The following is a 26,230-nucleotide window of genomic DNA, read 5'->3' on the forward strand; positions in this document are numbered from 1 at the left end:
GTTTCATTTACGCTTATATACTCAGCATTGTTGATTGTGTGTTTGTATGTTTGTTTGACCTTGTCTTTATCTTGGCCCTTCGACGACCGATTTCTTATGGCGAGTAGTGGGGACAAAGTAAAGAGATGTTTTTCAGGTGATGCAGCATATTCAATGTTGGGACATGAGTGAAGAGCGAATCTTGTTTAGTTTCTATAAAAATATGATGTGTTTTATTTGCTTTAAATATTACTTATTTGTTTGATTGGACTAACACATTGTTTTAAATATTGGTTGAGTTTGAAAGGGCCTACAATGGTTCCAAGTTGTAGGTTGACTTTGTTTGACTTTGGTTTGAATTTACTCTAGTTTGGTTTGACCTTTGAAGTTAGTTTTATTTTGAATGGTTTTCGAAAAGAGTCTTCTGCTGTGTATCTTTGATAAATGCCTTGGCCATTTTCATGGTGACACATATATCTTAGATTTTCCTATTTCATATTTTGAAAAAGGGCAAAACAGGTAGTTTAAAGGAAAGGAATTTTTAGGTTGTTACAAAGTGATAACTGGGAGCTTTGGTTAGATTTTTATTACCACTAAAGCCAAAAACGTGTTTTAAGGTACCTTTGTTTTAAACTTGACCAAGTGTTTATTTTATGAGTCATTTTGAAATTGGTTGATCTTATTTTATTTAATTTGGAAGCTATTTATTTATTTATTTTGTGAAGGACTGAATTTATTAATTTTTTTGTTTTTTAGGGAGGAGGTCCTAAATTTTTTTTAGAGGAGAAATCCGAAATTCTTTTTAAAAAAAGGGGGTTCGAAATTATTTTTTAAGGGGGAAGTGTCCGAATTTTTTTTTATTTTGGTCGAAATTTTTGGCCCTATTTTAGCACTTTCAAAAGTTTTGGGCAAAAAGGGGAGTCCAAAAATATTTTTAGTTTGTTCGTTTTGCAGGAACCGAAGGATGAAGGTATGAATTATGTTTTAAACGCTATAAAAGCATGTTGTGAGCTTGGGTAGGAAAGAATTTGGGCATATAAGTTAGAATCATACATGTTCTTGTATGCATTAATTATTTAGGTTGTGATGTTTGATCATGTGAAGTGAATGATGTGTAAAGCATATATTTATGTGATTAGAAATAAATAAATTGTATGATCGAACATTGAACTTAAATTCATGCAAGAACTGTATTGTTTTCTTTTTCTTTTGGGAAGGGATTTCTTTTCTGAACCTTCTCTTTACAGGATGCCAATTCTTCCTAATAAACTCTCACAAATTGGAACTTTAGTTAAGAAAAATTATGAGCACCCCTTTGATTATGTCAAGAAAATCCGTTTTTATTGTTCCTACCTGAGTAACTTCCTTGGAGACAAACAGTGGGATCTCCCCTGAGTAACTTCCTTGGAGACAAACAGTGGGATCTCCCCGATCGTATTTCAGCTCTAATTGTGCATTGTCTTCCCCATAAACCCCCATATTTGACTGTCAAAATAAAATTTGCTGATTTCTACTTACCTAGGGACATCCCCAATCACTCAAAATATAGAGACTATTATGGACAGTGGTACCATGATTTCAGATATTTGATTTCCTATCTCGTTCAAGTTGAGCAGTATCATTTTGAGCGCTTACATATTCCATTTTTAAATTACTATGCTTAAGATAACCAAATAGGGAATAATTCTCCTTCTACAAGCCACCAATCTGGGGTTTTTCCCCATCATAGGGTCATCAACTAGCATCAAATGGAGAGCAAGAGGAAGGAAAACTAATGGAGGAGAGTAACCATTCTATAGACAGTTCTATCATGCATCCAAGATTCCTAATCCAAATCCACCCCAATCATTAGTCATTATTTATATTTCTTCTGATGATGAGGAGGATGAGGAGTTTGTTTAAGTAAAGCAGGAGCTTGAGACACCTGAGCCAATGGAAGATGATGATGACCTTGAGTTTGATCCTGGAAGCTACAAACAATCAAAAGACAAGTCGGATAATGTCCAAAAGGATTAGATTTTTGTAGTTTCATTTCTTCATAGGATTTCTAGCAGTTAATAACTATTTCTTTTCCAATAGTGCAATAAGTGGCATGGCCACAGTGAGCCAATAAACCTATTGATTTGCATAGGTTATTCGAACTCATTTTGTTTTCAGTCATTTCCTCATTCATTAATAAAATTCATATTCATTTCTTTGCAAAATATTTCATTTCTTATCACACCACTCCAATGATCCAATTCTTACTAAATTACTCCACTAATCCATTTCAAACTCCGGGAATCTGATAAGTCTATTTTATATATATTTTTATTCCCCGTCCCACGGTCATATTTGTGCTTATTGCAGAGTTATGACAATTTCCGGTCTTATTATACCACTACGAAGATATTGGAGTTGGATCGTATTTTATGACCGTATATTTGAAGCCCACGATTGAGCTAATTAAATTTGGTTCGGCGATTAAGGGCTCAGTTTGTTTGGAGTACTAATATTATTAGTCTAATAATTGGATATCAAGAAGAAGGAAATTGGGTCGATTATATAAAAGCACAAGTTACAAATCTAAGGATCGAAGCAGCCTAACACGTTGCTCAGCTAACCGGGCCCAATCGACGACCTTGTTCACGCTCCAGCTGTTTTGCTTCATCAGTGGGCTAATTGTTTAGGCCCACTTGATTTTTATTTGTGTCGGTGAAGTTGTTTTATAAATAGGAGTAGGAGTATGTAGTTGGGGGGGTTAGCTTATATTTTCATTTTCTTTATTTTAGGTTAGTTTTGTTTTTTTGCTTTTCCGTAGCTTTTAATTCAGTAGCCTACAATTTTAGTGATAGTTGATTTTATGTATGTTGCTTTCAATTTCCGTGAGATTTTCATTGTTACATTATAGTACTAGTTTTATATTTATCATTGTATTGTTTACTCTAATTTTGTTATTTATTTTCAATAATAGTTTATTTTATTCTTGCTATTATTATTATGTTTTCTTTAATTGCTTTGAGTAGTATAGATTTAATTATGAGCGAGTAGTATAATTCTAGGGTTGTAGGGATAATGAATAATACGAAGGGGTAATTTATTATTGTTGATTATTGATGATTGATTAATTTCCTATTGATTGATTTAATGCTATGCAATTAGATTTGGCCAGGTTTAATTGTATGAGTTTTGCAATATTGATTCGAGATTTGAGAGATGAGAATTGATGTTTAGGCTTAGTTTCAATAGGCATGTTAATCTATAAATGGTTAGGTCAAGATTCGAGAGATGCGATTTAATACCGGTAGATTAATTATGTGATTATAATACGTAGCGACAACCCTTTATAATCTGGTTAATTTATGCATTAACGATTGATTGTATTTTTTTACCCTGGAGTATTATTTATTGGTGAACCTATGCCCTAGATCTTTTATTATTGATTTTTCCCTTGTTTAATTTGCTTAGTTTAATTATTAATATAATTCACATATTACATATTGGTTACTCTATAATTTAGATTATAATAATTAATTAGGAGTAAAAGAACATTGTTTCCCTGTGGATTCGACCCTACTTCCCTATCTACTTTAGTTAGAGGACTTAGGAATTACATTTGATTAGGTGATACGAATGAGACCTGTCAGAATCATGGGTATTATTTTATTTATTTTTGATATGCTTTAAATGAATGGTTGGTTAGCAATAAAAAAATGTATTAATCAAGCTACAAGTTAGGAGTTGTAATTTTTGCAACTTCAATGTAATACCCCTCATGATTGCTTTAAAGGAACTTCATATACTACTCATACCAACAAGATGCATCTTTCTTTTAGGGAGCTCATATGCTAAGATACTTCTCAGTTAAGCGTGCTTGGCTAGGAGTAGTCTTAGGATGGGTGACCTCCTGGGAAGTTTTCCCGGGGAGTGCTTAAGTGAGGACAAAATGTGCCGGAAGAACTTGTGTTGGTCTGTGAGGACAATTGTTGGCCCTTGATGCGCATTTCATGACAATAGACCCCACCTTGATTTGGGGTCAGAGTGTTACACTCAAATTGGTAGTTTAAATTATATGTGAATGTATGCTTGATGCAAGTAAATAGAATGGGGGTTAATTAATATAAGAGATCCCTTTTGTTTTAATTCAGGAGGTGTAGGATGGCAGGTGGTAGTGGAGATAATAATAATGGAGGGAATGAGTTTAGTGAGGTAGTAAGGCAACTAGCTGCAGTGGCTCAACAGTTGGCTAGAAACTCGGCTACTAATGGGGACTTTTAAAGTGAGATATTCAAAAAGGTTTCTCAAAACAAACCACCAACTTACCAAGGTGAATCTGACCCTACTTAGTTAGAGAATTGGTTAAGGGAGTTTGAAAAGTTGTTTGGGGCAGTGGGATGCCCAAAAATCTCGAAAATTATTTATGCTACTTACTATCTGAGAGGTGAAGCTGATCTTTGGTGGCAACAAAATGAAGCGACTATTAAGGCACTGTCGGGTTTTAATTGGACTACGTTTTAGGAGAAGGTTAGGGATAAGTTTTACCCCAATTTTTTGAAAAAAAAAAAAAGGCTCAAGAGTTTTCTAACTTAGCAGTGGGGGAGATGTCTGTGTCTGAGTACTACACAAAGTTCATTGAGCTGTCGAGATTTGCTAAGGAGTTTTTGGCTATAGAAAAAGTAAAGGCTAGGAAGTCTGAGAGTGGATTGACTACCGATCTTCAACTTAGCTGCGAGGACAGGTGTTTGACACTTTGGATGAGGTTTATGGAAGGTCTGCACACCTTTACGCTTTAGAGTTGAAGGAAAAGAAGGAGTTGGCTGAATTAGAAGGGAAGGAGAAGAGTAAAAGATGGGACAAGGCTCTGGAAACCATCAAGGTAACCAGAACAATTTCAAGAAGTAGAAGTTCTCCCACAATAACATTATCTTCAACAACAGTCGTCAGAATGATATGGATGAAACTTTAATCGGGGAGCTAAGAACTTTAACAGGGAAACAATAAGACATCAAGGCGTTATTTCTGTAAAAGGTGTAGGAATGATCACCCTGGTAAAGACTGTGAGGGTAACTTAGTCACTTGTCGTGCTTGCAACAAGTTGGCCACAGGGAATATGAGTGTTTCTCTAGTTTAAGGATCCTAACCGAAACAAGCAAGGGAATAACCAGCGAGGGAATCCACCAAGGAAACAACAATTATGTAGGGAACAAAGGGCCACAACAAAGAGGGGTAAAGAGCAACAACAATGGGAATAACCAGGTGAAGGGAAAGCTCCAAGAAAACTAAACGTGATGAGTAGGCATGAAGACGATGCAGTAAGCTAAGGGATGTGAAAACTGGTACTTTTTCTATTAACTCTGTTCCTGTTAAAGTTTTATTTGAATCTGGTGCAACTTTTTCTTTCATTTCTAAAGCCGTTGTTCCAAAGCTATTGCATTTCTTGAAAACCGTCGATGTTATTGATGTACCTACAGTTATTCCTACGGGAGGGACAGTGCAGTGTACCAAAACCTTTAAGGATGTGCTATTAGAGATTGAAGGGAAGTAGTTCTTATCTGATCTCATTGAATTTGAGTTGAGTGATCTAGATATCATCTTGGGAATTGATTGGTTATGCAAGTATAACACAAAGATTTGTTGACGATCACAGAAAGTACATTTAAGGACGTGTGAGGGTGAATTGGTGATTCATTGGAGGCATGGGGAAACAAAGTGTGCGAGGATCATTTCTATGATGAAATTGGCTAAGTATATCAAAAAAGGGGCACCCACTAAACTTCTGTAGTGTAAGGAATTTGGACTACGAGGAAACGGTTAAACCAGAGAACATAGAAGTAGTGAATGAATTTTTAGATGTATTCCTAGAGGAGATTCCAGGGATGCCACCCAAGAGGGAAATTGACTTCACAATAGATTTGTACCTAGGAACAACACAAATTTCCAAGGCACCATATCGGGAGCACCTGCAGAAATGAGTGAGTTGAAGGATCAACTGCAGGATTTGTTAGAAAAGGGATACATTATATTAGACCAAGTGCATCGCCCTAGGGAGCTCCAGTGTTGTTTGTTAAGAAGAAAGATGCAAGTATGAGGCTTTGTAGCGACTATAGGGAGTTGAATAAAGTCACTATAAAGAACAAGTACCCATTTCCAAGGATTGATGACTTATTCGACTAGTTGAGGGGCGCAACTATGTTTTCAAAGATTGACTTGAGGTCAGGATACCATCAGTTGAGAATTGTGGATGAAGATATTCCTAAGACAACATTTAGGATGAGGTATGGGCATTACAAGTTCACAGTGATGCCATTCGGGTACAAATGCTCCGGCAATTTTCATGGACTTGATGAACAGGGTATTTCATCCATTTATGGACAAGTTTATTTTAGTGTTCATAGATGATATACAGGTGTATTTGAAGAATAAGGAGGAACATGTTGAACATTTGAGAGCAATTTTACAGACCTTAAGAGAAAATAAGCTCTATGCGAAGTTTTCTAAGTGTGAGTTTTGGTTAGAAAAGGTAGCATTTCTGGGTCACTTTGTATCCAAGGATGGGGTAGAAGTAGATCCAGCGAAGATTGAAGCAGTAAAAGGATGGACTACGCCAAAGACAGTGTCTGATATCGGGAGTTTCTTAGGTTTAGTAGGGTATTATAGGCGTTTTGTGAAGGACTTTTCCAAGATTGCTAAGCCTATGACTTCCTTGGTGAAGAAGGATTGTAAGTTCGAATGGAATGAGAAGTGTGAAGAAGCATTCTAGCTTTTGAAAGAAAGACTGACGACTGCACCAATGTTGACACTACTAGATGATAGGGAAGTCTATGTTGTGTATGGTGACTATAGACACCTAAAAATGTCTCCCCGCCCAAAGCCTGATGACAAAACAACCATCATTGCCAAATTTTGTCCAATTCGCGTAATGGTTATAAGAATTACTTGAATAGTCTTTTTGTTCTAGCCCATTATCATTTCCTAACCCATTTTAGCCAATTGAATAGCCTAAACCCTTTTTTTAGCCCAAAATCCATAAACCTTAGCTCATTTTCTCTTTTAATAATTACATCCCAAACCCGAGCAAATATGATTTTTGTACCTCATAATTTTTATCCAAATATTAATTTGTTGGATAGCCCTTGAAATAATATTTCCAATGATATATCATAAGCCCAATTCCAATTTGAAACGAAAAAGATATGATCAAAATACCAAACTCTATCCAAAACTGACACTGTTACACTATTTCGAGCATATCTCAAATTATACAAAATATTTTAATCTGAATATAATTGGGTTGTAAAGTAGACTTCCAGAGATTTTCAACGATATATTATTTATCTTATTCCGAGTTCTGGATTAAAATTTATGATAAAAACAAAAACTGCAAAACTACTGGCCCGCGCAACGCATTTTCCAAAATCTATCTTCTTTTAAAAATATATCTTCACTCGATAAGCCTATAAATACCACCTATTTTATCATTTTCTGGATTTTAAGGAGAGGAATTTGACATCCATACAAATATTTTGTCAATCCCAAATCATCCCAAAAGGCTTAGATCTGAAGGTTCTACCTTTTTTTACTAAAGCATGAAGGTATAATCTCGAGGGTGATATTAATTTCTTTAATTGTTTAATTTAATGCTTTTGATTTAATATTTTTATTGAAGTTAATAACAATTTATTCATGATGTAGTATTCAAAGTTGCACAATCGGAGTGAGTATTTAATTCTCTTTGTTTTATTTACTCTAATTATTTTTATTACTTTGATTACTAACATCATGTTTAGAATCGTTATTTTTAATTATTAGTATCATGTTTAGACTTTATATTAATCTTGTTAGTATCATGCTTAGGATTTTATTAATAATTATATAGTATAATGTTTAGGATGCTTTTAATTCGTTTCTCTAATTATTATCGAGTTGCTTATAATATTTTTATGCATGCTTAATTAATTTATTTTATTATCTTTATTTTGATCACCTATTTTGTATGTTTAATTGGGAATATGTATTTGAAAATCACGCCTAATAAGATAATTTGGATAACCAATTTAGGTTCCTAGGCTAGTAATCATGTTGCTTAAATTCAAGTGGTCACAGTAATTAGATTTATGTGTGCATTAAATATTCAACCGACTTAGATTACTTAGTTTGGAGCGAATTGAATATTGTTTGTATGTCTTTTGGGTTGCAATTGATACATGTCACTATAAGAATCGAGTAAAGGCCAATATGGGCGGCATTGGGTTCATGACTCAATCCGTACCATCATCCCCAAATATCCAATTATGGTTTAGGACCACTATGGAGTTAGTAATCTCATGGATTATGAATGGGGTGTAACCTTCATGGATCAAATTGTTGGTTCCTTTCGTATTGTCCCCTTTCTTGGTTGCCTTCAATGATCAATGAACGGTTTATAATTTCCTTAAGAACTTGTTGGCGGCTCCCTACTTTTTTGTCCCTATCGTTATATATATGTCAAATCCAACTTCCTATGATTGCCAAGCATATTCACGTATGCGCCACGTAGGCGCAATTCGAGCGACACCTATAGTGACGCATCCAAAAATGGTTTGGGATGTGTGCTTATGCAAAATGGTAAGGTAATTGCGTATGCATCGAGATAATTGAAACCTCATGAGGCAAATTACCCTACCCATGACTTGGAGTTAGCTGCAATTATTTTTGAGCTAAAAATTTGGAGGCATACTTGTATGGAGTGAAGTGTAAGATTTATATGGATCACAAAAGTTTAAAGTACATCTTCACTCAAAGAGATTTGAACTTGTGACAAAAAAGGTGGTTGGAATTTATCAAGGACTACGAAGTAGACATCTAGTACCATGAAGGGAAAGTAAATGTAGTTGCTGATGCTCTAAGTCGTAAGTCAAGCCATGGAGTAAACACTTTCGTAGTGGCCGATGAATTATGCAAGGAAATGAGTACAATGAACTTAGAAGTAGTAGAAAGAGGGCGTTGGAGGGTATGCTTGCAAATCTGAGCATCCAACCAACGATATTCGATGAGATAATAGAGAATCAAGCAGGAGATGTAAAGTTGAATAGGATTCGTGAGAAAATAAAGCAGGGACAAACTACAGATTTCAAGATTTATGAGGATGGAAGCTTGAGGTATAAAGGTACCTCAAAAGTGTGAGGAATTAAAGAAGAAGCTGATGAAAGAAAGGCACAATACACCCTATTCAGTGCACCGTGGAGGGGATAAGTTGTATAAGGACTTGTGTAGACATCTAAAAATAAATGTCTCCCTAAAACCTAACCCGATGATGAACAACCTTTCACCGCCATTATTGGTCGGGTTGAGTATTTAATCTCGAGAGTGCTTAAAATCATTGTTCAATCCAATACAATTTACAAATCAATCCACATTTCAATCCAAACATTTATTCAAATCTCGTTCAAACCTTATTTCTAGCGTAAACCATTTTAAATCCATTTCATTATTTATTCATTGAGCCTGATTAATAAAACCAAAAAACCCTAAACCTGAAAATGAGTCCGGAATAATATAAACGACGCTTAATTTATCACGTATTTTGTTGAAGATAAGATAAAAACGAATTTTAATGAAGTTTCCAGAAAACTAAATCGCCGCGCCACGGCATATGTACCGTGCCACGGTTCACAGTGTCGTGCCACGGTGCACAATGTTGTGCCACGGTGCATATTTTTCACCCGGTTTTATCTTTTTTCACGAGTTTTCTTATTCTGAAATGATAAAATTGAGTACATTGCCACGTCACAGGTACCGTGCCACAGTACTTTTACCGTGCCACGGCACCCAATGTCGTGGCGCGGTGCATTTTTCTTCTACGACGCCTTATTTCTACGGTTTTGGATCTAATCCCTCATTTTCCCTCTATAAATATGTGGCTGATTTACAGTCTCGGGGCACCAATTCAGACTCTCTTTCTCTCTTATACTCTAGCCTAAATACTTGCCTTCCTAATTTCACAATTCATTCCCTAAGCACTCCTCGGAGTCCGTAATTTACTGGAAATTCCATACTTAAGCCAAGGCATGAAAGGTACCCCTGTTTGAGGGCTTAGCCCCAAATCAACTTTACTTTAGTTTGATTTAATTTCCATCATTGTTTATTAATTTCCTTGAAGTTACTAACATGTACGTGTTTATTGTTTTATAGTTGCAAGCAAACACAATCAAAGTAAGGAATCATGTTCCTTTTGTTCCTATTATATTTCTAACGATTTTTATTATGTTTGTCATATATTAATTGTTGTTATTATGGTTAAATTGCTTCCAATATTATTGTTATTCTATTGTTTCGTTGATCACCATATTGCATGTTTAAAGGGAATATGTAAATGAAAATCACGCTTAATAAGATAATTTGGACAACCGGTTTAGGTTCCTTTTTAATTTTGTTGCTTAACCAAAAGTGATCACTAATATTTTAGAATTATGTGTTGCATTAATATTCAACCAATTTAGCCTGATATAGTTTGGAGCAAATTGAATCTTTGTTTGTATGCTTTTGAGATCACAGAAAATACTTTTCACTATAAGAATCGAGTAGAGGCCAATACGGGCGAATGTGACTCCATGAATCACTTCGTACCATCATCCCCGATCCTCCTTTCGTGGTTCCGAACCATATGGAGTTAGTAATCTCATTGATTCACTACTACAAATTGACCTTTGTGCCACTGTACGGATAAAATCGTGGCACAAGTTTAAAATTCCCGTGGCTATGCATTTTTGCCACGGGAATTTTTAAATTTAGTCCTGTGGCACAAGAGGCCGTTGCTAGGAATTTTCCACGGGAAAACGAATGTCGTGGCAAATTTAGATTTTTATGCCACGTGGCAAACAAATTTTCTTGCCACGAGTACCAACGTGGCTAAAAATTTCTTTGCCACAAATCCTACCGTGGCTATTGAACTTTGTTGCCTCAAACATTACCATGGCTGGTAAGCTTCTTTGCCACAAATACTACCGTGGCTGATAAACTTTGTCGCCACAAATATTACCGTGGCTACCAAGTTTTTTGTCACAAATATTTCTATGTAAAACAAAATTCATTGCCACAATGCTACCGTGCAGTGGCAAATAATATCCCTTGACACTAATACTACTATGGCTACCAAATTCAGTAGGCATAAGCTTTGTTATAGCATTTAAAATATACACGTGGATAAATATTTACATGGCATTATTTCTCAAAAACGTCATATTTTTCCATTGTTGAAGTATATATATATATATCAAATTGATGTTTTGTATCCTACACATACAAACGTACTAAAAATCTGTCTCATTGTCTCATCACTGGCTCACTCTTTAAATAAAAAAGAAAAACACACACAAATTATTTTGCTAAAGAACAATAAATAATATATAAAGCATGTGACAATACGTCTGTGCTCTGCACCTTTTTACCTACAATAAATAAAAAAAAAAAAAAAACAAGTCAATATGATTTTTAAATGGAAATGTCAAATTAACACAAAATATATGCAATTTATGTTAAGCTCTAATTTGCCAATTAATATTTATCATGTCTTTCTTAAGAGGATATCTTGTTCTCCAACTCTCCCCTCCACCTTAATACAACCTTCTCTTATTTACTGAGATCTCTTTAAAACAAAACAAGTCCATCCACATTCCCATTATCACATCATATTAACAAATACACACGTGTGCACGCATGCACAATAAGATCATCAAATGAAACAAGATTCCCAATGTACACACATACAATAAAAGATTAAAAGACAATAGTTTAACTCATTTAAGTTCCCAAAATAACATTAGACAAGCAGACCAATGCATAGGGATTACTGAATTAGAATAGGCTGGAGGAAATTCAAACAAAATACCTCAAGTCGTACATGTACATCTCGTTTTGCAAGATTCTTTTGTTCTAATTGGCAATTGTATTAAGCCTACTTCTAAAATTTTCTAGTACGTCTTGTAATTTAGAGTTCCACTCCTTGATGACCTCCTAGCCAGAAAGTCTATGAAAAACCATATGGATATTTTTTTTTTTAGATAACAAGGAATTAAAGTACCTCTTCAACAGTTTTTCCAATGATCTCAGAGGGCAACTTGAGAGTAGGAGCAGATATTACAGGGGCTTCATGACAAAGGTAGTTCTACATAAAAAAAAAAAAGAGAACATGAGCACATGTCAGATTAAAGGTTCAAATACTACCCCTCAAAAGTAAATTCTGATGTCAGTATAATCAGTCTATTGACACATAGAAAAAAACTCATTTTCTCGTAATGGAAAGAAACGGAAGGGAAGATGGAAGTGTTCAGAATCCACAATATACATCAATTCATTGCTATACCAGCGAAAGAGATAAAAGCAGAAGTTTTCTCATGAATTAAATTCACTTGCAAATCATAATGGTGCTAAACAATGCTAATCACATTGATAAAGGTAGCTATAGCTTAGCCAATATTGCTTCACTGCAAAAATTAATTCAATAATCTAACAACAATCTAGAATTAGCTTTAAAATATCATTGCCAACACTAAAGAAAGCAAGATTCCAAAATTAACAGAGAAATAAAACAAAAAAACTTCAATTATAGGAAATTATGTATCACTGATTTTGAGCTACACAAATAAAAGGCACTAACCCACTACTTGAGGCTACATCAACAACAGAAGATGTTTGTACAACAATTGTAGAGTTGGGGATGGCCTCTGAGACTCATTAGATCACTTAACAATTTCTCAAGGATCATAGGAATACGGATTCAAAATAGAAAACAAAATCTTATCAAATGAGGCAAGATTCAAGATATCATTGAGGCATAAACTAAATGATAAATAATTAAAATAGAATCATGACACTCCTTCATGATGTCCCGCCTAAGGTTGTCCCACTTAGGCACATAGGTGCGACGTCCGACGGTGTAGAGTATCCCATCCTCTATCCAGAAGCGTCGGGTCTTTCCCTCGTTAGCCAAGTCCATCAAACTCTTGGCCATAGAATCCTCCTTTAAGCCGTCCTTGACTCGATCAAGGAGGGTGCTAGCTATGCTGCTCACGCTAGCAAAGATTGCCTTGCGGCTTAGAGCATCAGCAACTACATTTACCTTCCCTGACTTGTACTCCATAGCGTAGTCAAAATCAGCTAGGAAGTCTTGCCATCGAGCTTGCTTGGGGCTTAGCTTCTTTTGATTTTGGAAGTAACTTGTTGCAATATTGTCGGTATAGATGGTGAACCGACTCCCAAGCAAATAATGTCTCCAGACACGCAAGCAATGAATGATAGCTGTCATCTCCTTATCATGCACTGGATATCTCCTCTCAGTGTCATTGAGCTTACGTGACTCATAGGCCACTGGATGCCCTTCTTGCATGAGAACTCCTTCGATAGCAAAATCTGAGGCATCAGTGTGTAGCTCGAATGGCTTTGAGTAGTCGGGCAGTGCTAATACGGGCTCTTTGGTGACGACATCTTTCAAGTCATCAAAGGCCTCTTGACATTTGTCGCTCCAACACCATTGTGCCTTCTTCTTTAACAAGTCAGTCAATGGCGCCGCCCGTGCTGAGTAGCTCATGATGAACCGCCTGTAATAGTTGGCGAGCCCAAGGAAAGAACGTAGTTCCGACACGTTCTTGGGCTCCTCCCATTCCCTGATGGCTTGCACCTTGTCATGTTCCATCATTATCTTTCCGGCTCTAATATGGTGTCCCAGGAATGACACCTCCTCCTGTCCGAACGAGCACTTCTCTTGCTTCACATAAAGCTCGTTCTCTCGTAAGACCTGGAACACCTGTCTCAAATGCTCCACATGATCTTGTAATTTGTCGCTATACACGACGATATCGTCGAGATAGACGACTACAAATTTATCAAGGAAAGGCCGAAAAATCTTATTCATTAAGGTGCAAAAAGTAGCAGGGGCGTTGGTGAGTCCAAAAGGCATCACCAAGAACTCATAAGAACCATACCTGGTCACGCATGCCGTCTTCGCCTCGTCCCCTTCGGCGATGCGCACCTGCCAATACCCCAATCGCAGGTCCAACTTGGAGAAGTACCGTGCTTTGCCGAGTCGATCGAACAAGTCGGCGACTAACGGGATTGGATACTTGTTCTTGACAGTGATCTTGTTGAGAGCCCGATAGTCAATGCACATTCGCAAGCTGCCATCATGCTTGCGTTGAAATAGTACTGGTGCTCCAAATGGTGCCTTTGAGGGCCTAATGAACCCTGCTTCCAGCAGCTCCTTCAATTGCTTCCTCAATTCCTCGAGCTCTGGTGGGGCCATGCGGTATGGTGCCATGGCTAGAGGCTTGGTCCCTGGCTCCAGCTCAATCTCGTGATCCACCTCCCTTCTAGGAGGTAGTCTCTTTGGTAGCTCCGGAGGCATCACATCCTTATACTCTACAAGGACTCCGGAGATTTCTGATGGAACCTCATTCCCATGGGGCTCCTCTTCATCCACCAATGCAGCCAAGAAAGTCTCTTGTCCCTTTTTGATCCCCCTGGACACCTGGATTGCTGAGATTGTCTTGGCTTCAACTTCTTCTCGTGTGACAGGAACGGACCATGACCCTTGATCCCTTTTGATCATAATTGACCCGTCCGCTTCAAAAGAAAAGGGCCTTACTGTGTCAATGAACTCAAGTCCCAACACCAAAGAGAAGTCGTCCATATGCACGACTGTGAGATTTATGGTGCCACTCCATTGTCCCAGACAAATAGGCACCTTATGCGCCACACCAAGGATAGGAACGGGCGAGGTGTTGACCGTCTTGATCCTCCCCGGTTCCTTGGTGTACTTGATTCCCAACTTCATTGCTTCCTTCTCCGTAATGAAGTTGTGTGAGGCACCACAGTCCACGAGTGCCTCAGAAGCTCTCCCATTCACTAATGTATCAACAAACATAAGTGAGCCCTTCGGGCGAGGTAACGTGCTTACCTGGACCACTTTGGTGCTCTCCTCAGCTTTTGGTGTGGCCCGTACGCTACTAAAGAGGCGCAACGACCCCATTTGTGCATCGTCCCCTGACGATTCACCGCCCGAAGCTATGATGGCGCTGAGCTTCTGTCTCCCAGGGCAATCCCTTGCCCAGTGCGGCCCTCCGCACAAGTAACAGCCCCTATTGTTGGGCTTGTCAGATGATGAAGAAGACGACGATGATCCCTTTGCCTTGTCCTTTTTCACCGTCTTGTTGCTATTGGTGCTGCTTCGATCGGTGGGCTTGGCTCCCCCACCTTTCCCTTTGCTGCCGTTGCTACGCCCTTCCTTCCTTGTGTCCCTGTAATCAACCAAGGACTCTGCAGCTGCGATGGCCTCAGCAAGTGTTTGAACGTTCCTCCTTTCTACCTCTTGTTGAGCCCATCGTTGCAACCCTCCAATGAAATATATAAGTTGTGCAGCCTCCGGCAAATTATCAACTTCGAGCACGAGGGTTGTAAATTGCTTGATGTACTCCTTGATGGTGCTGCTATGCTTGAGTTCACGCAGCTTCATCATGGAGACCTTGGCTGCGTCATGCGGGCGGAATTGCTTCTTGAAATCTTCCTTGAATTGGTCCCATGTTCGGATGGAACATGAACCACTCTTGATGTCGTGTTCACGCCTTCTCCACCACAGAATGGCATCATCTCCGAGATACATAGTGACAGCATTAATCTTGGAGGCATCCTCCTCCAAGTGCACAGCCTCAAAGTATCGCTCCATGCTCCATAGGAAGTTGTCAATTTCCCGAGCATCCCTCTTTCCATGATACTTTGGAGGCTTGGGAATTTCCACCTTAGGACCGACTTGAATGGTGGCGCCCCCAGCCATCGTGGTCCTTTTTAGCGACGTGAGTTCCTCCTTGAGGAGCTCATTCTCCTTCTTCAAAGCAAGGAGTTCCCCCGTGAACTCCTCACGCATTTTTGCCATCTCGCCCATCATCTTCTCAAAAGCCTGATCAGCAAGTGATTGAGCATCAAGGGATACCTCCTCTAGACGATTGTCTAGTTCCCCTAATTGCCCTTTGAGCGTAATAACTTCATTCTCGACCTTGCCGACAGAATCCGTCATGTCGCAAGCAGCAACTTCGGCTTTGGCCGATCTCTCATCAACTTTATTCACTCGCTTCTCAAGCTTTTGGACAGCTTGAATGAGAGCCTCAGGCGCATAGCCCTCGGTTGTTTGTGAAGCACTAGCGTCCTTGCTCTTTGCCATTCTTCCTCCTTCGCTCACAACTTGCTAACAAAGCTCAACAGCACTATAGTCCCCCGCGACCGTAGCTGCTCTGATACCACGTATATATATATAGCTCCTGAATTTCATTGGTTCACAACAAGCCTCAATTACTTCTCAATTTGATTAATGATTACAAGTAGTGCAAAAACCAGGACAGAATATTCCATAATAGAACGATTGGGAAACCAAATTTATATATTAGGCCAAGGGCTATGGAATGCGTTGTACTTAGGGATGTCCGTGGGACGGGTCTAGTAGGAGACCCGCCCCATCCCCTCCTCGATGGGGCGGGGAAGGGTCTAACTTTGGCAGGTCGCGGGGCGGGGATGGGTCTAAAATCTATACCCGCCATGGGTGATGGGACAGGGGTGGATTTTAAGTTATACCCGCCCCATACCCGTATCGCCCCGCCCCACCTAACCCACCCTATACCCGACCCATATCCTCATTATACCCGACCCATATGTATATAACAACATACAGCAAAAAAAAAAAAATATTGTTACTGACTTGACTAATGAAGTCTCTAGACGCTAGACTTCTAGAGGAAAAAAAAAAACCCACACTCATTCTCATTCTCAACCCAAGCCGACACTATCACACTACTCTCTCCTCTCAAGCTCTAATCAATCACCACCTCTAAATCTCGCCGCCGAGTTGTGCGCCAGTCAACGCTCCGATTAAAACTCCGATCTGCACTTCTTCCTTTATATTCGGTACTCTCTCAGTCTCTCTAACTCTTTTTTTTTTCCTCAATTATTTTTCCCTTACCATTTTTTTGATGAAAAATAATTTCACTAATTAACTACGAAATTAAGAAGCTATTCAGATTTTGGATGCTAAAAACTACAAGATTGATTTTGTATGAGTTAATTTGATTTGCGTCTAGAAATTGATTAGCCATTTTTCTGTCCTAGTTTCTAATTAATCAAATTCTGAATGAATGTTTGACACTCATTCGTTTGATACTTTGATTTGCTTGGTCTTATATATGACTTCTGAGTTACTACAAATTTTAGTTTATAGGCTATACTCGTTGCTAATTTGCTATGATGTTTAATTACTTGTTTTTTTTTTAGGTGCATTATATTGATATAAATGATAAACTATGCTAATTTAGAAAATGTTATGATAATTTCATTTAATTTGGAGTTTTGGATAGAGGGCATACTTTTATTTTTATTACCCATGTTCTGGTCGCTTTGGTTGTGGGTGGTTATTAATCTTATTATGGTGAAACAATAAATGATAGGTTATCTTTTTTTTTTTTTTTTTATTACACTAAAGGATTATGTGTTGACTTTTTGAAAGTAGTAGTTCGTTCATGAATTGACCAATACATTACTGCAATTTTTATAGGGGAGAATGGCATCAAAGAATGAGAATAATGCTAGTGTTCCCACTTCAGCTAGTAATACTCCAATTGCATTAGATGATGATGAAAGTCCTGTGGAGACAAATTCCGATCCTTCTATCCTACCAATAACTAGTAGGCATAGTTCAGCAGTGTGGTCTGACTTTAAGAGAAAGAGAGTTGGTGATGTGGAAAAGGCTGAGTGCAACCATTGCTCCAAGCTACTTGCTAGTGGGTCGAAAGCAGGAACTACTCATTTGAAAGATCATTTAAAAATATGTCCAAAGAGAGTATGTCAAGATCTTCGACAAACAAGAATGTTTGGTACAAAAAAAAAACTTGAATGATAAGAATGACACGTGACATTGGCTCTTTATGAATTCCACCAAGAAGATGGAAGAAGAGACTTGGCGGAGATGATTATTTTGCATGGGTATCCAATTAGCATGGTTGAGCATATGGGTTTTAGAAAATATAGCAAGACACTCCAACCTGGATTTAAAGTGCCGTCTCGCAACACAACTAGAAAAGATATTATGAAAAGATATGAGCTTGAGAAGGAGAATGTTACAACCTTGTTGAGGAAAGCAAAGGGTAAGATTGCCTTAACTACTAACATGTGGACTGTTGACAACCAGAGAAAAGGTTATATGGCGATCACCTCACATTTTATTGATAATACATGGAAGTTGCAAAGTCGGATCACAAGGTATCGTTTTTTTAGTTACTTATAACTTGTTTAGTTTTTTGGTTGCCTTTGTATTGCTATAGTATTTTGTGTAAGATTTAAAATAATAACATACCTTTATATTGTTGTTCCCTGGAAAATATCAAAATAATTATAAGTTATGATGATGGATGATAATAATGAGCCCATATATCCACAATAATATTGAATAGACCGATAATATATGTCAATTTCATTGGTTTTGGTAGGTTTTTATATGTCCCCGCCCGTCATACTGTCGAGCTCCTTGCTGATGCTTTGAAAGAAAGCATTCAATAATGGAATCTTGATCTTAGGTTGTCTTCTATAACTGTGGATAATTGATCGACTAATGATGCAATGATGTAAATTTTGAAAGGAGTGTTTCCATATGGCTCACTTTTATTGCGAGGTGATTTTTTTCATATGCGTTGTTGTGCCCACATATTAAATTTGATTGTTCAAGATGGTTTAAGTGCTGTGGTATCAAATGGTGTTCAAAGAATTAGAGCTGGTGTTATGTTTTGGACTGCTTTTGATAAGAGAGTACAAAGGTTTGAACAAGTGGCTAAACAAATAGCTCCTGAGTGTAGTAGAAAGTTAGCACTTGATTGCAAAACCCGGTGGAATTCTACTTATGAAATGCTTTCTATTGCTATTAGTTATAGAGAAGTGTTGTTGTTTTAAGTGCTCGAAATAATTTATATAAGAATCCACTGACCCCTGAAGATTGGGAAAAAGTTGAGAAAATATGTGAACATTTGGAAGTGTTTAGTAAAACTACCCTTAATTTTTCTGGAACAAATTACCCTACGACCAATCTTTATTTTCCTAAAATTTGTGCTTTGAGAATTGCTATTTCTGGTTGGCTTTTATCTCTTTATGATTATGTAAGGAAAATGGCTGACATTATGTTATAGAAATATAACAAGTATTAGGCTAGTGTGAATGGTTTAATGGGAGTGGCAACAATACTAGATCCTAGATACAAAATGACTCTTATTCACTTTTATTTTGCAAAAATTTTTGATGACCATGACTTTGAAATTAAGGTTGGTAGAATTAGTGATCTTCTACGAAGATTGGTTGATGAATATGGGTTTAAGATTGGTAAAACTCAAGGCCGTAGTAGCCAACAACCTTTTGATTCGGGTAGTAGTAGCAGCAAAGCCAATGAAGAGACCTATATGCAAGAATTTGCAGAATTTTTGCAACAAGATAAGGACCCAAGTCATGAAATTTCTGAATTGGATAAGTAATTAGATGCTGCTAATGTGCCTCTAGTCCAAGATTTTGATATTCTTAACTGGTGGAAGACAAATGGAGGCACATATCCCATTCTTCAGCAAATAGCACGAGATATATTGAGCATTCCTGTTTCTACTGTTGCATCGGAGTCCGCATTTAGCACAAGTGGTCAGGTTCTTAATCCTTATCGTAGTCGGCTTTTACCAGAAGCTGTCGAAGCTTTGATGTGTACTCAAAATTGGATATGGACTGCTCTTAAAGGTAAATAGCTAAAATAACATTTTATTTAATTAATAATATTTTTTTTAATTAAGTCACATTGTATTTGCAGATTGTGGAGAATTTAAGGATGATGAATATGCTAAATTAGTTGGAGAATTAGAGGAAGAATTTGAAACATGTGATATCGATTCCGGAACAAGTGGAGTATGCACCGAATAATTCAAGGCCTAATGGATATCTTATTATGTATTCTAATATTTGTAGACTTGTAGTATTTTTAATATTTGGACTTTGGACAATTTGGAGTTACATTTATTAGTTTGGAGTGTATATTATTAGTTACTGTTTTTTTTTTTCTTCATTATGCTAAGTATGTACTACTAATTTTTTTTTTTATTTGAGCTGTAGGCCTGTAGTATAGATTTTGTTTTTTTTTTTTTTTTTGGAATAGATTTAGATATATTATTTGTGGTGGATTTAAGGTGGGGATTTGGCGGGTATGGGGCGGGGATTACGTGGGGCTGAGACGGGGATGGATATCCACGTGAGGATGGGGCGAGGGTGGTTTTGGTGTTGGACCCGCCGGGGCGGGGATGGGGATAATTTTCGGACCCGCCGCGGGGATGGGGGTGGGGGTGGGGATGGGGATGAAAATGTAAGGCGAGGATGGGGATGGGGATGAAAATGTGAGGCGAGGATGGGGATGGGAATGCCAAAACCCGCCCCGCCTCGTTGATATCTCTAGCTGTACTTCTACCTTCAGTGCTAACTGCTAATGAATGATGAGAACTTTTTCTTTTGGGTATCAAAAGGCCTATGTTGAAAGAGGTAAAACAATATTAACAAGTAACCATTATCACACAAGTTGAAACCTATTCTTTATAAAGCTCACATATAAACAAGAAGTGCTAATACATGATTGCTTGATGACTTTGAGACATTTGATCTTTAAGGTCTTGTAGTTCCTTTTGCAAGGAAGCTACGGTTTTCTCAAGTTCCTGTACTTTGCCAACAAGCTGTTCATTAGATTTAATCACAGTGACAAAAGAAGTCTTAAGTTCCTCTAATAATTTCTCCTTCTCTGTTTTAGAAGGACTACACGACCCAAATGCAGCAAAATCGAACCCTTGAGAAAACGAAGAGGGAACTCTAGTTGAGTGTCCGACAATAGGAGCACTAGGTATCGAGGTACCCAGAGTGACTCCCACAGCGGTAACCTTAGTAGAAGATACTACCTCCTCAGTTTCGTCTTCGTCAATAACATAAACAGGGGCTCGCTTTTAGAAGCGATTCTCAAACTCTTTCTTTTTCCTTTCAAAATCACCCTCTTTTCTTTTACTACAACCCTCCCTTTCTTTTCAATTTTTTTCTTCTTCCTCCTCTTCTACTCCATCATCACCCTCACTCTCAGTTTGTTTATCTTCATTCTCACTGGGCATCTTCACAAAACAAGTTTTTCCCCTACCACTTCTAAGTTTATCCCATGAAGCATTTTAGCTTGGAGACGATTTTCAGGTTGTAAGGGAATTGAAGTTTCTCCATCAAACTCGAAACCAAAACTTTGAAATACAAAGGTTAATAATGATCCATATGGAATTGATAGGGTTTTGATACAGTATTCAAGATGTTGGATCATTAAAGCAGGAAAGTTGATTGGAATTTTATTGGCTAGGCAATATATGATTGTAGTATCAAGGAGGTTTTCTATTTTTCGCTTATGGGGTAGGGGTAAGATAGCTCTTTTTACCAAATTTTAGAGCAATTTAAGATGAGGAGATAAAAGATTATGATCAGTAATTGTTACTCCAGGAACCTCTCCAATCAATTTAATCATCTCATCCGCTGAGACTCCATTAATTTCCACATTACATCGGCCTTTAAAATATAGCCCATGTCCAGTATTAGGAACTTGAAACAAACTAACTAAATAATTAGCATCAAACGAAATCTGAGTTCCTTTAACAATACCCGAACAAACATCCTTCACACATTTAAAAGACGCACAAAATTCGTCCATTATTTTTTAATACACCATATGTTTAGCACACACATCCAATAAATAAACCCATTTTTGTGACTCAAGTAAGTCAAGGAGTTCAACAAACTTACATGATTTACACGAATGTAAATTTAGCGAGAGCCCCAGTAGGTATTTCCGCAATTTTTCCCCCTCAATTTCAGCATCCACCTCAGAGCCGTCACCATCAGTAAGCTTTCTTTTCTTTGAGCGTCAAGGTTTTGGTTTGGGCTTAGGAGAGGAATTAAGTTTCCTTGGAGGTACTTTGGGTGTGAGCGACTCGACAACCGAGGTGGGTTGAATATCCATGGGAGATTCAACCATAGGGGAGTCGGTTGGCGAGGTTGGAGGTGGTATTGCGGGTTGAACGGTAAAAGGTGATGTTTCCATGGGACTTGAGGTTGTTGGTGATGTTTGAGAATTTTTTCGTGTGGGTACAGGAGTGTTTGAACTGATTCTCATGGTTAAAGTTTGAGGGATGTAGAGGAGATGAAGAATTACAGTGAGGTATAAGGTGATTAATTAATTTGGAGTAAGGAAAAAGATTGGTGTTGACCATTAATTTAAAACAAAATAATAAGCAAAAGTTCTTATAGCTGGGTGGAGTAAAAAAGATATTTAAGGAATCTCTTTATACGAAAAAATTGAATGGCACGTTTTTTTTTTTTTTTTTTTTTTTTTTTTTTTTTTTTTTTTTTTTTAAGAAAAGAAAAGAAAAGAAAAAAAATAATAATAAAAATTTTAAAAAAAATAAACGAAGGAAGATTTGCTTGCTACTAAAACAACTGGAATACAAAACAATCTAACAAAGCTTATGACTCTTTTCGTTCAACACCCAATTTGCATTGCTATCATGTACTAAGCAGATTAATAATTAGGAGAGTCCTTCACAATGTGTAAATCAAAACAGTGTTGTGCACACAAATATTGTGAGCGACTATATGCCCAATATTTAACTATTTTAAAGATGGACATACCTTCGGGGAGCTATGAATTAGATCTTTTGAGATACAAATTGCACTAGTATTGCCACAACATATAGGAACACACTCAAGAATAATGGCAAAGTCACACAACTGTTGTTTTATCCAAAGTAAATGGGAACAAAATGCAGTAGCAGCTACATATTCAACTTCAGCTGTGGATAAAGCAACAATATTTTGTTTCTTGGATAATACAGTATTTTGAACCCCAAGAAACCAAACAAGGACCAAGAAATTGAACCATACCTGAGGTACTCTTTCGGTTGACTAAATCTTCGGCATAATCAGCATCCGTAAATCCTCTTAAATCGAATGTGTCGCTCCTTGGATAATACAGGCATAAATTGTCTGTTCCTTTTAGGTATCGGAGGATTCTCTTCACAGCAGTCATATGCGACTCTTTTGGATTTGATTGGAATCTTGCACATAGACTTACACTAAATGCAATATCAGGTCTACTAGCAGTTAAATATAGTAGTGACCCTTTATCTATACTTCGTTTCATTCACCCTCTTTCCTTTGGGATCTTCATCTAATCTTATAGCTGTTCCCATGGGAGTGTGATTGATCTTTGTGCTTTCAAGTTCGTATTTCTTCAAAAGTTCCTTGATGTATTTTTGCTGATGAATCATAATTCCGTTCTCAGTTTGTTTTATTTGCAAACCAAGAAAGAAATTGAGTTCCCCCATCATACTCATCTCAAATTCACTGCTCATCAAATCAGCAAAATACTTGCACAAAGATTCGTTAGTTACACCAAAAATTATATCATCTACATAAATCTGTACAACTAAAAGAACAGTTCCTTAAGATTTTAAAAACAAAGTTTTATCTACTCATTTAAAATCATTTTTAAGAAGGAACTTGGAAAGTCTTTCGACCAAGCTCTAGGAACTTGTTTCAACCCATATAAGGCTTATCAAGTTTAAAGACATGATTAGGAAATTGAGAATTTTCATAACCAGGAGGTTGTTCAACATATACCTCCTCTTCCAGAAATCCATTTAAGAAGGCACATTTCACATCCATTTGGTATAATTTGAAACCCATAAAAGAAGCAAAAGCAATTAATATTCTAATAGCTTCTAATCTAGCAATAGGAGCAAATGTTCTTCGAAATCAATACCTTCTTGTTGATGGTAGCCTTTCACCACAAGTCTGGCTTTGTTTCTTACAATAGCGCCAGATTCATCCAGCTTGTTCCTGAATACCCATTTGAGCCCTATTACCTTTTTATCCTTAGGTTTCTCCTCAAGGTGCCAAACCTTGTTCCATTCAAATTTGTTGAGTTCATCTTGCATCAATGATCCAGTCGACATATTTTAAAGCTTCTACATGATTTCTTGACTCAATTATAGATAGAAAGGCTTGGAAGGCACAAAAGTTCCTCATTTGCGATTTGGTTTGAGTTCCTCTACCAATATCACTTATTATGAGATCGGTGGGATGAGAACTTTGATATTTAAATGGCTTTGGTTGAAATTCTCTTGCTAGAACTCCTATCTGAGGCACTTCTGGCTCAGTTTCTCCTGTTTCTTCATCATTTGGAGGTTCTTCATTAACTTGTTCCTCTAGAATTTCTGGTTGAGGAACTTAAACATTTTCTTGTTGTTCCTGCACTGGTTCCTTTTCACCTTCTTTAGATTGCTTCATGATTTCTTCATCTTCTTCTCTGATTCTTATCAAGCCAATTTCATAATCATTAGTCTCTTGTTCCTGCACATTCATAAAAGTGTTAGCTTCATCACAAATAACATGAATGCTTTCTTCGACACACAAAGAATTTTTATTGTAAACTCTATAAGCCTTGCTATTTGAGGCATAGCCAAGGAACACAGCTTCATCACTTCTTTCATCAAATTTACCAATGTTTCTTTTTCCATTATTATGCACAAAGCACCTGCATCCAAAAGCTCTAAAGTGAGAAATATTGGGTTTTCTACCCTTAAACAGTTCATAAGGGGTTTTGTTGATGATTGATCTCATCATAACTCTGTTAATAATATAACGGGCAGTCTTTACAGTTTCAGCCCAGATGTTCCTTGGAAGTCCACTAGCTATTAGCATAGTTCTTGCCATATCTTATAACGTCTTGTTCTTCATTTCAACAACCCCATTTTGTTGTGGGGTTCTTGGAGCTGAAAAGTCATGATCAATGCCATGTTCCTTGCAAAAATCATTGAAACTTGAACTATCGAACTCGGTTCCATGATCTGATCGAATATGAATAATTTGATATCCACTAGATTTTTGCACTCTCTTGGCAAAAAACACAAATTCATCAAAAGTTTCGTCCTTGCTGGATGGACAAAAAAATCACCCACGTAAATCTAGAAAAATCATCAACTATAACTAGCAAATATTTCTTTCCACTTCTACTTTGAACACGCATGGGGCCACACAAATCAATGTGAATAAGTTCTAATGGCTTTGTGGTGCTAACCATGTTTTTACTTTTAAAAAAAGATCTGACTTGCTTGCCTCTCACGCATGCTTCACATATATGTTGTACAAGGAACTTGACTGAAAGTAAACTAATTACCAAGTTCCTTGTAAGAAGTTTATCTATGAGTGAAAAACTTGCATGTCCAAAGCGTTTATGCCATAATAAAGGATCATCATCAATGACACTAAGGCATGTAAGGTTGTTCCTTGGGACAGAATTGAGATCCACTATATATGTGTTCCCTTTTCTTGTTCCTTCAAGAACAACCCTTCCTGTTATGTCATTGATGATTTTACATTTTTCAAAAGTAAAACTTACAAAGTTTCCTTTATCACAAAATTGTGATATGCTTGGCAGATTGTGCATCAATCCCTCGACTAAAAGTACATTTACAATTGAATGAGAACTGGACCTTCCAACTTTTGCTTTTGCAACAACTTCTCCCTTCTTGCTGTCTCCAAAGGTCACAGTTCCTCCTGGATAGGCCTCAAGTGAGAGGAATCTTGATTTATCACCTGTCATATGCTTTGAACAACCTCTGTCGAGGTACCACGTGTTATTCCTCTTCACTAGGACCTGCAAGAAAATTAGTTGTTAGTTTTAGGAACCCAGGTTTCCTTGGGTTCCTCGTTAGGCATGGTAACAACTGATTTCTTTCGCCAGACTTGCTTTACATTCTTCATAGTATGTTTCTCCTTTTTCTCACAAGTTTCTTTTAAATGACCAGTATGACCACAGAAAGTGCATACCTTGCTGCTTGGAAGTTCCACATGCTTCTTCTTTTTGCCACTTTCTTTTTGTAATTAAAACCAAGACCTTCTATCCGTTTGGTTTAGGCATCAAGAATCCATTTGGGAACTGCTAAATGTTCAATCCTCTTATCCTTTCTTGCAAACACTAGTTCCTTTTCAAGTTTCTCCTTTTTCTCTTTTACTAATTTTAAATCAGTTTTCAATTTTTCAAAATCAGCATTAAAAGTACGTAAAGGAACTTCATTCGAGTTGCAAGAATTGATGTTAGCATTCAACAGTTTGTACTGAGTCAATTCGACGTTTAGCATTATACTTTCATTCTTGACTCTTTCGAGAG

The 26,230-nt window shown here is 37.3% G+C and overlaps 1 protein-coding gene across 1 annotated transcript; it reads left to right on the forward strand.

The window, feature by feature from the left end:
* The first annotated feature begins 6,147 nt into the window (after nucleotides 1-6,147).
* On the forward strand, nucleotides 6,148-6,718 carry LOC110737565 (uncharacterized mitochondrial protein AtMg00860-like). The gene is made up of 2 exons (XM_021917906.1): nucleotides 6,148-6,233; nucleotides 6,310-6,718. Exons 1-2 carry the CDS (start codon nucleotides 6,148-6,150, stop codon nucleotides 6,716-6,718), a joined length of 495 nt encoding a protein of 164 aa, XP_021773598.1.
* Nucleotides 6,719-26,230: the final 19,512 nt, after the last annotated feature.

This window comes from Chenopodium quinoa, unplaced genomic scaffold (assembly GCF_001683475.1).
Source record: "Chenopodium quinoa cultivar QQ74 unplaced genomic scaffold, ASM168347v1, whole genome shotgun sequence".
NCBI lineage: Eukaryota > Viridiplantae > Streptophyta > Magnoliopsida > Caryophyllales > Amaranthaceae > Chenopodium > Chenopodium quinoa.